The 16347-nt window shown below is 44.2% G+C and overlaps 1 protein-coding gene across 3 annotated transcripts in view; it reads right to left on the bottom strand.

Moving 5' to 3' along the window:
- The window catches only part of ABCC6 (ATP binding cassette subfamily C member 6), a 40089-nt gene extending 24364 nt beyond the window's left edge, over window positions 1-15725 (bottom strand). The window contains exons 1-13 of one of the 3 annotated variants that reach the window (XM_019541788.1): window positions 15679-15725; window positions 12940-13113; window positions 12221-12346; window positions 11580-11717; window positions 10272-10397; window positions 8956-9017; window positions 6915-7046; window positions 6000-6212; window positions 5027-5204; window positions 4559-4720; window positions 2275-2367; window positions 1554-1757; window positions 1010-1156 (exon numbers count right to left, since the gene is read on the bottom strand). In XM_019541788.1, the coding sequence (XP_019397333.1) occupies window positions 1010-1156; window positions 1554-1757; window positions 2275-2367; window positions 4559-4720; window positions 5027-5204; window positions 6000-6212; window positions 6915-7046; window positions 8956-9017; window positions 10272-10397; window positions 11580-11717; window positions 12221-12346; window positions 12940-13113; window positions 15679-15720 (1797 nt within the window). In that variant the 5' untranslated portion in view covers window positions 15721-15725. Of the gene's footprint in view, window positions 1-1009; window positions 1157-1553; window positions 1758-2274; window positions 2368-4558; window positions 4721-5026; window positions 5205-5999; window positions 6213-6914; window positions 7047-8955; window positions 9018-10271; window positions 10398-11579; window positions 11718-12220; window positions 12347-12939; window positions 13114-15678 lie in introns of those variants that run through there. The other 2 variants (XM_019541789.1, XM_019541790.1) reach the window with 2 other exon arrangements.
- Between the last annotated feature and the right edge of the window lie 622 nt (window positions 15726-16347).

Here is a 16347-nt window from a genome sequence, read left to right as displayed (position 1 = left end):
GCCAGGGAGGGAGGTAGTTATAGCTCTGCCGGGCCCTGAGCCTGGGTCGGGACCAGAGCCAGACCCACAACAGCCTCCTGCCCTCCACCTTGCTTGCCTTCAGCAACTTCTACACCGCTCTCCCCCTCCCCCTCCCTCCCTTTTACTGTCAGGCACAGCTGGGCTTGGGTTGGATTCCCTGCACAGAGTACAGGGAAACTCTGTCTGCTGCCCAGTCAATCAGCAGTACTGCTGCTGCTGCATGGCCTGACAAGGCCTGAGCTTCCGTCTGCTCCATGACTTTGAGAAGAATTAAAGCCCAAGCAGTGTCTGACAGTAAGAGGAAGGGGACGAGGCAGAGACAGTAGGAAAGAGGGGCAGAAAAAGTGGGGAGTGGGGGAGGGGGCAAGGGGCAAAGACTGTGGGAAACTGGGGAGAGAAGAGGTAGGGGCTGTGGGGAGCTGGGGGGGTGGGGTACAGGTAGCAGGGAAGATCAGGAAGGCTGCAGGGAGAAGTGGGGGCAGAGGGCAAGGGGGTTCCTGACTGGCCCCCAGCCACCTGACCCCCCCAGTACTGCTCCCCCTGCTGTAGTGGGGGAGGAGGGTTAAGACAACCCTCCAATAATTAGAGCCTATACCTGGAAAAGTATAACAATTTTATAAATATTCCATATATAGATTAATTATTGGGGGGTCATCTTAAATTCAGGGTTGTCTTAGATTCAAATAAATATGGTATCAGGAATATTACTTTACACTGAATGGTGACATCCCAAACTTATTGCAAAGCTGCTGTGTAAAACCACTTCATTACTCTAAGGAGTACTGATGATATACGGGTTCATGCATCTGAGTGACTGTAAGACATCCATGCTCCATTCTGTCACCCAATGACATTTAACTACCTGATCCAACAATATGAAGCTCCATAAAAAAAAATCCCCATTTTTACCATATAGTGATGACATTCACAGAAACAACATGGCCAAGTCAATGAGAACGAGCCAATGAGAATATGGTCTGAAACTAACCTGCACAAGAGCATTGATGGAAAATGGCAGGAAGGAGTGGGCAGTATTGAGAATGTTGATCAGCGTCAAGGACACAAAAGCTTTCTGGGCATCAAGGACGTGGGTCTCATCCACCAAGGTGTAGACTGCAAACATGACCAGTGCAATCTGAAATGGAGCAAAGGGACAGCACACCACTGACTCCAGCATGCACAGGGGAGAGGGCTCAAATAACGTCTCTCTCCCAGGGCTCTGAAGCCTGCACTATGGAACCCAGGAGAAGACACAACCATTCTACATTGTCTATTGGCGAGGGTCTCAGAAACTGTTGATGGCACGGAGAGTTTGATGATGTGCCACTTATAAGGATTGTTCCAGCACTGCCACCATGGTGAGGTGATAGAAATATGCATGTCTGGGCAGTGGGACCGACACGTCATTTATTTAAATCTTGATTCTGCAGGGAACTCCTTGTGGGTGCAAAGTTCACTGCAGTCTCTGTGGAGGATGGAGTCTGCCTGTAGAAATAACAGTGAATGCTTATGAAAGAGGCCTAACTGCTCACCAGGAAAGTAGATGAGTAGAAGGAAGACAAAGACACCGCAAACAGAAGCTGAGACCTTTTTAAGGCTTGTAATTCTTGCTTCCGGATACCAAGCACTTTCTCCATAAAGGCTTTCTCCCAGGCATACAGTTTGATGACTTTGATGTCGCTGAAAATAGCATTGGTGAGTTTTGCTCTGTCATCCTTATGCTGCATCTGCTCCTCCTGAAATGAACCACATGAATGTACTATGAATGAGTTTATGAGCACCATTTTGATCCTGTCTCTGATTCTGAAGGATCCCCTGGCAGTTAAATTCAACTCCCTTTGCTAGTAGGTCTCCCAGGCTGATATTTGCTTTTCCACTTTTAAATAGTTTAATTTTTAATAGCAGAAGAGAATATTAGCATTTGGTTCTCAGTACCTGGAAAAAACAATCATATTGGAGAGTGCTTGTCTGAAATCTGAAACAATAGTAATTTCATAGGCTTTGGATCCAGGACCCTAACAGTAACGACCGGTGTATATATAACTAACATTGAGCTGTCATGTGAAGTCCTGTATCAGTAGTACAATGCAATACACCCCCGTTGCACAACATACCTATTTGTAATTGCCTGCCTTGGTTTCATGGAGTATCCTTGGGCTCTGTGGGATCCTTTCCTGAGTGAGGATGGCAGAATTTAACCTACAAAGCTACAAAGCAGTGACAAAATTTTGCATTTTTGGAAGCAAAAGATACCTGAAACTGGCTCCTTTTCTTGGTAATTGCAAAATTCAGAGGCAAAAGAAGAAAAAATACAGCAACTGCAGTCAAGGCAGATGGTCCCAGGAGCTGTCAGGAGAGAAGAGGTGAGATTTCCATCATCACATAAGAAGTATTTTTAGAGGTTATGCTTTTCCAGGCTACTCTGTTTATTGCCTGTCTTCTCGCTTGAGACTTGGGTCCAAAACAGTGATGCTTAATAAGGGTACTGGTCCACTATAGGGTGTCGCCAGGTGTGAGGAGATAAGCAGATATGTGCAAGCTTAGCTTGTCCCTCCTGGCCATTACCCAGGTCCTCTGCCTGGCCTCTCAACAAGGAGGTAAGCACTAATAAGTAAGTTCCTTTTTAAGAAATGGGGTGCTGTTCAAGTCACAAAAGTTACGGAGGGGTGCCTTGAGTCTAATGAGGGATCCCCTTAGTTTAAAAATGTTGAAAAACAAGGGCCTAAAACCCTAAACCTCTCCTCCAATTTCATCTTTGACTATTTGATTGAAGAACAGCCAATTTCTCCTTCAGCCCTCTGTGAGAGTTGTGGATTGATCACTAACCATATCCTACTGTGCTGGTGTGCTGTGAAGTGCCTAGGAACTCATTTTGTAAAAGCAGAGCCTCCTCTCAAGTGCACTGGTGCCAGCCCTTGAAGCTAATGAGTTAGCAAGAGGTGATTTTGATTTTCATAGATTGTCTCATGCCTCTGAATGTTTGTTTCCCTTTTAGGAGCAGTCATGTCTATGAGAGATCCCAGGACATGTCTGAGATCCCACCAGTCCTCTTTGTTGCTAAGTATTTCCTCTCAACAGTTTTTTAATTTATTGAATGGGGCCATCTCGTGGCTGGCTTTGGCAAGACACACAAGTCAATGTTAAATAAGACCCTGCATAAATAACCAGGCCTGACTGAATTTAAATCAGCTACTGATTTGGAACAGTCATATTTTAATACAGTAGTTGTGGTGTTTCTGGGAATCTGGGTCAATATTGTCTTAACTGTCAACTTCAATGAGCTTGGTTCTCAGCTAGTTTGCAGTGGCTGTTTCACTTTGCTAGAGAGGCCAGTACTTAAATAACAACTGCAGAGCAGAGCTGAGCAGGGATATGTTGGCAGAGTTGATCCAGTGTGTAACCACATCATAGATTTCATAGACAATAGGTCATGCTTGGCTCTAGCTGATTATACCTAGTCTCTTATCTAGTCTTTTATCTCAAGTCAGCCTACCAGTTACTCTGATTAACCACCACAGACCTGCAGGACTCTCAACAGATACCTTCAACCACTCCTGGCAACAGCATCTCTGGCATGATATTGATGCTCATCATAATAGATGCTGGTTGTTAATTTAATTTTTAGTACAGTAGTTTCCTTTCCTCCTGGGGCAACTGAGCTAGCAGATAGGGGTATAGCAAACCCCAGTTTGTAAAGCTACCTGGGTTCTTACAAACATGATTGACCCATTCTACAAGGCAGATTACTTCATCTAGCATGCAGCCAAATAGGCTGAAACACTAGGGCTTTATCCTGCCAATATAAAGTACAAGCCTCATTGAATTAGGACCAGAAATTACCTTCTTAGGTTTTCTAACTCATCTCCCTCAATCACTAATTTGGGATCATCCCTATCCAGTCATTGACACCTATCCCATTGATTTTGTCCAGTAAGATCCTTTTGAACATCTCTCCTAACACTACCTCAAAAACCTGTCTCCTCTTTCATCAAAATTGTTCCCAGGCTCCCTGATTTCAGGGTAATCTACCTGTAGGATGAAATGTAGGCAATTACTCCCTGTTATGCTTTAAGACTGTACAGAGTAACTTCTGGTAAATACCAGAATCCTGAGAATCAGAGCTGCAAATGTTTTTGGTACCAATTTCAAAGGGGGAGATATTTTGCTTTAGAAGGGAACAACTACAGAAAAATAGCTTTACCAGCAAACTAAGAATGGACATAGCTTACTGTCTTCAGTTAAAAGAACACACTGAACAGTGGAGTCAACACATTTAGCCAAGGCAAAATTTTGGGAATGGAAGGATGAAGTCAAGCAAAGCATCCAAGTAAGGACAAAGTACAACAATGAAAAAAAAACCCTAAGTGTGTGGAGAAGTACTTATTTTTCTTATAATAAAAGCATGTGTGTCCTTTCTATCACAGTGCTAAGAGACGGAAGGGAACTTCAGGTACTGCTGTACTATAAGGACCCCAGACTGACTCCTGATGACTTTTCCTTGCCCATGATACCATAAACAGAAGTGGATAGGTTTTACCTGCCACAGGAAGACAAAGCAGATGATAATCCGAATGGGAGCAAGCCAGATCCCATTAAAATAGATGATGAGATCCATTAACTTTTGGACATCGACAGACACCAGATTGACAATTTCTCCTACTGTTGTTGCTTTCCTTGCTGCATTTGACATGACTAAGATCTATGGGGGGAAAAGAGAGAGGCCAAATGGAACTTTTGTTTGAAAAATAAAATGACGGCGTTCCAAGTCAGCTTTAAAGGAAAGAAGGATCAGGCTCACAGTGACTAGGATTTGACATCATTGTAATAATGTGCGAATGAACAGAGATCTATTTGAACGTCATTCTTGCAATGTAAGCAGACACAGCAAACTAAGTATATCTCTTTAATATCAACAGACTAATGGTTACTAATAATGAATACAATCAACATGAACATCACTAGTGGGTGGTCACAAGAAAACCACAAGGAAAGTGGCTGGACTTACCTTTCTGTACACCAGGCCTGTAACTGCAGTCTTCAGCCTTACTCCTATTACAAGACATGTATACATGTACCATTGTTCAAACAGAGTCTGGAGGCAAGCTAAGAAGAACATTAATCCTGCATAGAAATAACCCTTCCAGTTAGGGGATTCTTGGTCTTTCATGAATTCCAGAAAAAGGCTGCAAGAGAACAATAAGTTGGCTGAAAACTTGACTCCCTCTCCAAGTTCTTGGCTGAAGTTATTTGCCAGATTTGATTAAAATTCAGAGTTTTGGTATCCCAAAACGGCATTTTTCAGCAAAGCTATTACTTGTATAAAAATATTAACTGAACTGTAGTCTATAGTTTGCATGTAGTATTGCAAACTCTTGCTATTTTATCCCAAGGGTTATATTCAGTATTTCCTAAAGCTCTTTGCTCATGGAATCATGCAACTAATTAAGAGCCTTAGCTCTGCTTTAAAGAACATAAAAGAAATTTATAGGGGAAAAAACATGATCTATGTGAACCCTGAAGGCCAAGTTCCAGAAATAGCACCTTCCTATTAAAAAATACTCTTATGATTTTTAAGTCAGTTTCCTAAATTCTAGGTCTCTGAATAATGATTTGTCAAGGCTTACATCCTCCAATACTGCAATACATTAGGTCTTGCCCACATTAGTACTGACAAGAAGTCACTGCCATCCAACTGATGTTTGGCAGCCTGTGAAATGCTACGACATTTTGTGATATGTCAGCAACTGCTATCCAGTTTCTAACAATTTTCAGAAGTTGGTGATGCAGTGTGAAATATCCCCACAGGGACTGAATGGTAAAGCTGGCATTGCTTTAGCCAGGACCACATCTTGCTCGATCAAGCTAGTAAAGATTTAGCAATCCAAAGAGATTTCAACCTAGGTCCTTTCTTCAGCTCAAAAAAATCATTAGCATTTGTGTGTGCTCTTCTGGAAGATCATTGCAAAATGTTCACATACCTGAATACTTTTGGGACTGAGAACAAGAAGACATCACAAATGACCAAGCTGAGGGTACCAAAAAGGAAATAGGTTCCGAACATGCTCCATAACACTTTCAGCAGGGACTTGCTCTGACAGTCTTCTGGCTCTAACAGAACCTGCGTCTCTCTGGCTTCTGTCAAATCAGCCTCCCTTTGCTGATCCTTTTCAAATGTAATTGACCCTGTTTTTCTAAAGAAACATAAGGAGAATGGTTGCAATCTGGAGAGATGCTGACGTGTTGATTTTAAGTGTTCAACATTATAAATATCCCATGTTGGAAATGGGACCTCTCCAAGGGACCTGAATAAGAGACAACTCATTCTTTTGATTTTGTAGTAGTCCTAAAAAGCCTTAGTTGTGGTTCAGGAGACACTTCTACAAGTTATTGTACAAACACCCAGCAAAAAGATGATGCCTCCTCTAAAGAGCTTCAGTTTTGTATACCTTGTCATTCAAGGATATTCCCCAGAAGATTTCAAATGTTGAGCCTAAATGACAAAGGAGCTGATTCTTCTGCAGCAGGAAAAGCTCCAGGGAAGGGAAGTTCTCCAGAATATGCATTGCACTGTCCAGCCCCTCCCCACAGCTGAATGACAAAAGGACTCCATAGGACCGAATCCTTTCGCCATTCTCTTCTGCAGATAGTAGCCCTGCCAGCGTGTTCCCAAGCTCTCTGCAGCCAGCCTGAGAGACTCTTTCCCTACAGCACACAGTCCTTACGTGGGCTGAGGCCTGAGGTCCAGGATTCAGACTATCCGAGGCAGTCTCACAACTGGTCTCAAATGTTGTTCTGCTGTAGTGTTTTAGTCCCTGTTATTCCAAACACTCTACTACTCCCACATCATCTAGATGAGATGAGAGACATTGCCACCCTCTGAAGGAGGCACTTACTGCCTGGCTCTGCCACAATACATCTTCCATTCTCTTTCAAGCTGGGAGACAATTTCCTCAGATGAGTTTTCTTTCATTAGCGACCATAGGTCTTCCGCTTCTAATGGCTGCTGATAGCCTTTCCAGAGTAGCCTGCAGAGCACACAAAGAGCTGCTAACACACAAGCATATAGGGATTTGCTGTCTATGTAAAACTTTCCAAGCTGATGGGGATTAAACTAGTCCCATATATTGGCCTAGGAGCTTGCCTACCTGAAAGTTTACTCAGAAATAGCTAAATTCACACACATTCCTGAATAATGGTCAGTATTCAGGTCTAATTCTCAGCTCCATTTTTGAGCCTGGAGGTGGGACTGAAAAGTGGAGACAAATGTGGCATTTAAGTCAACATGTAGGCGTTAAAATACATTAACACTGTGTGTGGACTAAAGTTAGTTCCAGGTCAGACATCCACATGTGCATTACTGTGCAGTAACTAATCAGGTGTAAATATGATACCTGCATGGTACAGGTATGAAATTTATGCTCAAGTCAGCATAAGTTGCCATATTTGCTACGCAGTATGGGTATACATGTGTAGATGTGTGCCCGTACTGTGTAGTATTTTCGGTTACTGTGCAGTAAATGTGCACGTGTAGACACCCCCCTCATATCTAACCTAAACTTCCTTTGTTACAATTTGAGACCCTTGCTCCTTGTTCTGTCATCTGCTGTCACTGAGAACAGTCTTGCCCCACCCACTTTGGAGCCACCTTTCAGGTAGTTGAAGGCTGTTTTTAAATCCTCTCTCAGTCTTCTCTTCTCCAGACTAAATAATCCCAGTTCCCTCAGTCTCTCCTCAGAAGTCATGTGCCACTAACCATTTTCATTGCCCTCTGCTAGACTCTCTCCAATTTGTTTATACCTTTTCTGTAGTGGGGGGCCCAAAATTGGACACAGTGCTCCAGATGTGGCCTCAGCAATGCCAAATAGAGGGGAATAATCACTTCCCTCGATCTGCTGGCAACACTCATACTAATGCAGCCCAGAATACTGTTAGCCTACTTCACAAGAAGGGCACACTACTGCCTAATTTTCAGCTTACTGTCCACTGTAACCCCCAGGTTCTGTTCTGCAGAGCTGCTGCTTAGCCAGTCAGCCCCCAGCCTGTACCAGTGCATGGACTGTTCTGTCCTAAGTGCAGGGCTTTGCACTTGTCCTTATTGTACCTTGTGAGATTTCTTTTGGCCCAGTCCTCCAATTTGTTTAGGTCCCTCAGAATCCTAGCCCTACGCTTCAGCATATCTACTACTCCCCACAGCTTGGTGCATCTGCAAACTTGCTGAGGGTGCAATGTATCACATTTTCTAGATCACTGATGAAGATATTGAACGAAACTGGCCCCAGGATTGATCCACTTGATACCAGCTGCCAACAAGACATTGAGCCATTGAATACTATTACCCTTTGAGCCTGATAATTCAGCCAGTTTTCTATCCACCTTACCTAACCTATACTTCCATAGCTTGCTTCCAAGAATGTTGTGGAACCATGTCAAAAGCCTTGCTAAAGTCAAGGTATATCACATCTTCTTATCTCCCCACATCCACAGAGCCAGTCATCTCATCACAGAAGGCAATCAGGTTGGTCAGAGAGGACTTGCCTTTGGTGAATCCACGCTGACTGCTCCTAATCACATTTTTCTCCTCCAAGTACTTAGAAATGGATTCCTTGAGGACCTGCTCCATAATTTTTCTAGGAACTGAGGTGAGGCTGACTAGTCTGTAGTTCCCTGGATCATCCTTCTTCCCTTTCTTAAGGATGGGCACTATATTTGCCCTTTTCCATGGACATGGGACTCCTCTAGTGTTGATTTAACCTTAATTGAGCTGCATAGCTTTACTCTAGCTGGGAGTAACACATAAAAAGTTGACTCATTGTTCAAGTGGAATGAACCTTGGTCCTATCAGCTTTGTCATTTTTCTCTATACCTCCTCCCTTAGTTAGAGTGAGCTTATCTGGTATTTTAGAGTTAGGTTTGTCATCCCATGTGTTTCCTTACCCAGAGAACCACCAGTAAGTGATTCTGGAAACAAACGAGGCACTGGCTTCTGGACACGGATTCTGAGAGAGAAGAAACAGATAGTTTTCACAGATAGAAATGTTTAGGTACTACATATATACAGTCCTCTGCTCTTTGCCTCTTTAAAAGCCAACATGCAACTTGAATATATTAAGGCAGTAAGAACAGGACTAAGGTAAGCAATAGTACTTCACTACTGTATATTCCACTCATGTGCATATCAGATAACTGCACAATTTATTAAATTGCATAACATAATACTATCCCCAATCTGTTGCCTATATTGCCAATTATGTGCACATGCTGCTGAAGTGCCTAACAGCTCCACACACTGTAACTACCCTTGCTCTGCTCCAGAAACAGTGAAGGGGAAATACCTGTCAAAGGACTGCTATGAGAAACCTTGAAAATGCTGGAAGGTAGTCAGTTTGAGGGCTCCTAATACCACAGCACCATGTATGGTTACATTAAGTTCATATAAGTGCATAAGCCAGGTAAATGCACAGCCTTTTTTTTGTTCTGAAGCTATGCATTTAAACAAAGTACATTCATCAAACCTGAGCAGATCTTAAAATAGTAGAGTATACTGTTTTCCATATTATGACTTGCAAGCTTTTATTTCCTTCAGAAGTGTGCTTTGACTCGTTCATCAAAGAAAAAGTAGAGCTCCCATGATTATACTGAAGAGGGGTTCAATGATAGAGCTGTGTGAAAGACGTAGTTAGCCAAGTTAGCCTGAAGTCAAGGAAAAGGTAGGGTAGGTGTGCACTTGACAGACTAGCTAAATCAGAGTTGCACAGAGTAAGCTTTCATAAGCAGTGGGACTACTTGATCACAGGTTAGGAGAGCCATAGAAACTGTCATTACCACCATGCATCAATATCTACGAAAATAAAAGTAAAGGGTGTGGGTGGAACTAGGTCACCAGGTTTTGAGGATGTACATGTAAAGCATCACTACCCCACATACACCACTGGCAGACACACATTGCTGTAGCAATGGTTCAGTGCTCAGCCTGGTCATTTGTTGATATCATCTTGCGTAGGATAAAGTGGAAAAATGTCAAATATACACTCAGATCTCAAGACCAACTTTTCTAGGATTGCCCTACTGTATTTAGATCCTGAGGGCTACATTTTCCCTATTGGTGGCTCCACCTACATCTCTCTTTATCTCCTGGTTTTACTGAGCAGGGCAGTGTAAATAATAGAATGTTCCTCAGTGCCCATCCCTCAGGGCTGATACTGGTTTTAGACAAAGGACTGATGCATTTTTAAAAAGCTGATTGTACTTACGGAATCACTGACAATTTTGGAGAAGAAGGGAGGCTGATCTGTAAAGAAGGAGATCACCAATTCTACTAGCACCAAGGTAGAATAGGTGTAAGAAGCGATGTGATGGAAGGGGTCCTCCAGGAAGCCCTGAAACCAGAAAATTGTTCAGGAGAAGTAAAACACTTCATGTAAAATCAGGTAAAGAGAGATGGGTTCATATGGTGCCTGAGCCCCAAACTCTGAGTGCTGGTGTGAATGTGTCACATTTTCTGCACTCGTCTCCAATAATGCTTTATACAAATACCTCAATTATTAGAATAATTATAATTATTAGTAATAATAATAACAACTCTTGCAACTAGAAAAGGACAAAACACTAAGGAACACAAAAAAGAGGCTGAGCATAATGGTAATTTGTGGTAAGGGTTTCAGCATGGAGTTTTCAAAGCAGCTCAAGAAAGTTAGATCCCAAATCCTAATGAAATTCCCATGGACTACTTTGAAAATTGAAGCTTTAGACTTTGACTAGACAGATTTCTGTAAATGTTTGTAGCTGTATAATTTAAACTAAAGGAGGGGTCAAGTATAAAAACCTTTAGACTTATACTTTCGACCATGTCCACTCAAATTGTACCTCTTTAATGATACCAGCATGGTTAAATCAACATAATTTGCCCAGTGTGGACACAGATCAGAATAAATATGCATCTATTGGTATTGTTATACTAGTGAAATAAGTATAAGACCCCACTTGTGGGATGCTTGTCAGTTTGGGGACTGTGCAATAGGCAAAGTATGAAAGAATATCTCAACATTTCATGTAACAAAGTGACTGAATGATTAACGTAGGGGTGATAAAAACAATGGGCCTAGAATCTGTGATAGGTGCACAATCAGTCAATTCAACACCTCCATAGGCTGTGTCTACATTAGTGACTACAGTAGTATTACTATGCTGGTAATTACTAACATTCCTACTTGCACATTTATATTGGTACAAAATTGGTGAGTAGGCAATGTCTTGGCAAGAGCACTGCAATTCAAGTAGCCATTTTGCTTATATATGTGTGGTGAATGTAACCGTCAGAAAACCTGGAGACTGAAGAAGTCCTCTGTTAGCCTACAGGTCAGTTGAAACGTTTATTTTCAGCTGCCAGACTAATGGCTCCCCCTACTCCCACTACTTCAGAGTGACCCTCTTGAGTGGATTTTCATCTACTACCTTGTTTGGGTCTGGACTGAGACAGAAAATGAGGGGACTGCGTGGAGCTATATTGTTATCAAGAAGCTTCATCCCTTTGCGTATTAAATCAACAAAGTTGCACTTACCAATTTCATGGCATGTTGAATTTTCAAATTAACAGTCACAATACTAGACAGGAATGACAGTAGCCAATAAATCAACAAGACGCCTGATGACTGGACACCCTTCTGTCTTTCAAGCTGGGTAAGAAACACTGCAAGCATCTGAAGGCAAGAGAGAAAAGATGCATGCGTCTAGAAACTCTACTGGAAACGCAAACTACAGCAAAACTCATCAGTTTGTTGTCAGCTTGTATCAGAACAGTTTAGTAGACTGTTGGCTGACATACTATTGCTGTAATGGTCAAACTAAATGTTACCATATATAGTTGTATGACATGAAGCCGGAGGGTGGGGACAGTTGGTAGGGAGTGAGGGGCTGTAGGTTGGGAGTGAGGGGAACTGGCAGGTCCAGGGGGTTGTTTTCTACTTAAACTAGTTACTGGGTCAGGACTGGCCACCAGTGTTTACAAATAGGTCCTACTACAAAAAAGGTTGAGAACCACTGTCCTAGAGCACAGCATTTTGCTTGTATCACCCCTTCCCTATAAAACCACACCAGCCTTGCTGTCTACTGGGTCTTTTGCACCCACAGATATTAAAAGGAGAATTGGGCTGAGGTGAGATTTAACCAAAATAATGAAATGTAAGCAACAAGTAGAAATTACCATTGTGATCCCCAGCACTGCTGGACTAATGAAGAAGGCTGGAGCCCTCAGTGTTCCTTGGTTTATTTCCCACAGAGTGAAGAACAGATTAGAAAAACACAGTAACATCAGTATGAATCCAAGCACCTAGGCAGGGGAAGCAAACATATTAGAGTGTAAAAGAATGGAGTGATCGGGCATATTTAATAACAGCATGAGCAGAGAGAGGTAGTTGGCTGTTTTAGTCTGATGTCAGGCAGAAGGCTGGGTGGAGCCACTCTCTGATTTAGTTAGTCTGTAAAGTGCATCGCTATCCTGCCTTCTAATAACACCATGTACTGTAAGATATCTGAGGATTACAGACAGATTTAGGATTCAGGGTATAATTGGAAACAGTCTGGGATTGAGGGTTAGGTCCGATGGAGAGTGTCAAAAGGACTGTTATGCCTTTCAGGCCCCGACCTGAAATCCTTACTTGCTCCTGGACTCTGATATGAGTTTTGCTGATAAATTAGTGAGTAAAAGCTATGCATGTTTCTCTGGACCTACCACTTCGGTGGAAGATCTGCCAGAAGAAAAAGAGATGTAACGTGCATAGTCATAAGCTAGTAAACAGCAGGCAAGAGAAGGATGTGGAGAGTCATAGGAGATGATCAAGAAAGTTTTAACTACCTGGAAGAATCAAACTCTTTATTACAGTTGCAATAAAACTAGCATCACTCCTCCACTCCTATCATTACCATTTTAGCTTTGAAGAGGTGTGACATCCTGATGTATCCTTTCTTGTGGTGCTTCAGATATAGGTAATAGAATGGAAAAACGACCCAAAGAAAGGCACAGGGGATCCAGGCAACGACCGTATCCTGAAAGCACTGGGGAAAGTGCAGATCTATAAACCATGTCTGGTTCCAGTCCTACCACAACACAAAGAAGGAATGGATTAGCACAGCAAATGCATACAGGCTTGGCTCTGGTCTACAGACAAATGTAGAGGCAATGGGCCATACCATCAGTTGTTGTAAGTTGGCTCCATTGAGAGCTATACATATTTATACCATGGGAGTAGCTGACCATAAGCATGTAAAATGTAAAGGGGATTCTGGCAATGAAGGTGAAATATGGCATGGCTAAGGAGGTGGAGGAGAGAAAAATTAGAAATGAAAGAGGTGAGAAAAGAGACTATAAAGGAAAAGTGAGGCAAGTTATTTAAAAAGTAGAAGGACAGATTTTGGCAAAGATGTATTAAGAAACTAGATGGAGGGAAAAGAGAGCCTAGGATCAAAAATTATTTAAAGATTGTGGGTAAGGGAGACAGGAGAGATAGTGGGAGGAAATATCAAAAGGGCCAGTAATATTCAGAATATGGGCACCACTTGTTATCTTTTCTCCAACCACCTTTATCATCTCCTGGACTACATTTTATAAAAACCCACAATCAGACCATTGGATGTAATGCATTAGCATATGAGATGACAGTACAATTGTTTTTTCTACATCTGCGATAGAAAACTCAAATAAATATGCAGATTAAATAACAGAATTTTTTTCCTTCCTGGGCAATCTATGGGGGAAACCCACCGCTAAGCATGTGGGGATGTGTCTGAGAACAGTGTGTGATGCATGTATTAACTAAATAACTGCAGTGCTGTTTGCATACTTTACTGGGCAACCCTTTGGTGCTTTCTTATGTGGACCCAGATGCTTGTGCCGATCTGAGGCCAGGAGGTGGGAAAGAGGACATTACGTGGAATAAGATGACCAAAATTTAGATTCTGGCTTTAGCCCCCCAACCCAAAGATGGATTTAGGATCCCAATTACAGTAGCTTTTCCTAAAAGCAGAGCTGATGGGACTGTCTGGATATTTTTGGTTACTGCTTTTTGGAAGGGAATAGAAGGTAGAGGAGCAAGGTGAGGCTGGCTCCAGGCTGGTGCTCCAGTGACTGAAAGGTTGAATTTTGCTGCTTCACATACAGAGGCAGGCATGAGTGGGATCAGGCATCTTGTCTGTTGTTTATGGTCAGTGGATTTGCTTCCTCTGTCAATTCCTAAGTCCTTAGCAGTCTCAGGCTTCAGTCCTGCACTGTGATGTGCCTAGCTGGAGTGCTGCACCTGCACCGAGCCTGCTGTTTAAATGGGATTCTGTGCTGGCACAGATCAGAAACCAGGACCGGGACTTTGTGACGGGCAGCCTCCTGCACTTAGTGGCCTTGGGCTCGGACAAGACCTGTGCTAAGGTCACAGAGATCACTGTGTACACAGGTACAGAATCATGATGACGCATATTAATTCATTGGTTTTAGCTACATGAAAGTAGAGGCTATCTCTCTGTTAGCAGCCTTGTAAGAGTGGTATTAGCGTTCAAATAAATTTAGGTGGCTATTTGGTCCTGATATGGGCCTTGCTAATCAGCGTGCTGATCAAAGACAAAGCTAAAACAGAAGCAATTGCTGGCTGGCAAAAGGAAGTGGGTGATGGCTCACTAATTACTATGTTTTTATCTTTCTTGAGCAAGGAAACCATAATGCTATAGCTTGCATTCACCCATTAATCTCAGCGTTTATAAATGAATTTCTATGAGGAATAAACACCAGCTTATGGAAGATATGAGAAACCTGAAAGAACACTTGTATCCTTCCAGCATGGGATTTGGATAAAGTGTTGGTCTTGTTTAATCCCACCAGCAAAAAGCATTTGGCCCATCATGTATTCTGAGTGCGAATTCTGTCTCACTGAAGCAGACTGCACTTGCTCTTTGACCCCAGTAGCCATGATTTCAGGCATGACAGTTTGATCCTGCTTTTCATTACCGTGAGGGCATTTTTTCCCTCTTAGCTAGAACGACTCCCTGCACTGGCACGTGGTGCTGTTTGGCAGCATCCTGTTCCCTGCCACCCGGTACTGCTATGCCAGGGACTGGCCTGGGACAGGGCCCCTGACATTTGCAGTGCCCCGGTGCGCTGTTGTGTCTGGGCGGACAGCAATTTTACAGAGAGTTTGGACCATGGATTATGCAGGCTGGTTTGGATAGGATTGAACCTGCCTCTGGCAGGGGGCTGAGCTAGGTAACCTCTGGAGTCCCTTCCAGCCCTGCTTCTCTAGGATTGCTACGACTGGAGCCTCTCTGCTAGAATACTCTGTCTGCACCCCATATATATATATACACATTTGACCCAGAGAGCACGAAACCCTGTGGGATGTTACGGGCACCAGCCCGGCGGCCTGCGAGAGGCTCTGCTCTGCCTGGACTCCAGCCCCGGAGTCCAGCACGGGACAAGGCCTCTTGGGAAAGGGGCTGCGTGCGTCCGCGAAAGACCAAAGGTCTTCTACGGCCCGGCCTGGCTCGCCCTTGCCGCGGGGCCCTCTGCGGTGCGAGGGCAGGGCGGCCTCCTCAGCAGCGGGACGTGAAGCTGCCGCCAGCTGCAGGGGCAGAGGAGAGACCCCGGGGCTGCTGCGGCCGGGGAAGGCGGCGCTCACTCACCCGGGCCCCGGCGGAGCCGCACAGCCAGCCGCCCCCCGCCATGGCGCCGCCCGGGCAATGTGCAGGGCCGGCCCCGCCCCCCGCCGGCGCCGCCGACCGACCCGGGAGCGGAAAGCCGAGCGGCGCATCGGCTGGCGAGTAGAAGCAGAGCAGCAGATGGGCCAGTAAGCAAGAAACCGAGCAGGAGATCGAGGAGAGAGAGGAAAGCGCAGGGCAGGAGAGCGCGCGGGAACAGAAAGCGGAGCAGCAGACGGGGCAGTAACAAGAAAGTGGAGCTGGAGATCAGGCAAGGAGAGGAGGTGGAGCCGCGGAGTGAGTGGGGGCAGAAGGCAGAGCAGCGGGTAGGACAGAGAACAGAAATTGGGCAGGGAGCAGAAAGCTGAGCAGGAAAAGGACCAGAAAGCAGAGCAGCAGATCGAGCAGGGAAGGGGATCTGAGTGGCAGCGGAGAGGGTGTGGGGCTAATTTGTAGCCTGCCTGCCCCACTTAGGAGGCGCAGTCTTAGGGGTCAGAGCCTGAGAGCGGAGCCCCAGCGAGGGGTCCCCTCGGCTTCCAGTCCCTGCAAGTCAGCGTCTCTTGCCCACGTCTTCAGAGCGCCTGGCCGCGCCTCAGCTGGCAGATTTCTTTAGGCCAAATCCAAAACCTTCTGCCCCCCTCCCTGCAAAGTGTC

The sequence above is a fragment of the Crocodylus porosus genome, unplaced genomic scaffold (assembly GCF_001723895.1).
Source record: "Crocodylus porosus isolate Cpor-Errol unplaced genomic scaffold, CroPor_comp1, whole genome shotgun sequence".
NCBI lineage: Eukaryota > Metazoa > Chordata > Crocodylia > Crocodylidae > Crocodylus > Crocodylus porosus.
The sequence above is the reverse complement of the archived record's forward strand: the minus strand, read 5'-3'. Positions and strand labels throughout refer to the sequence as shown.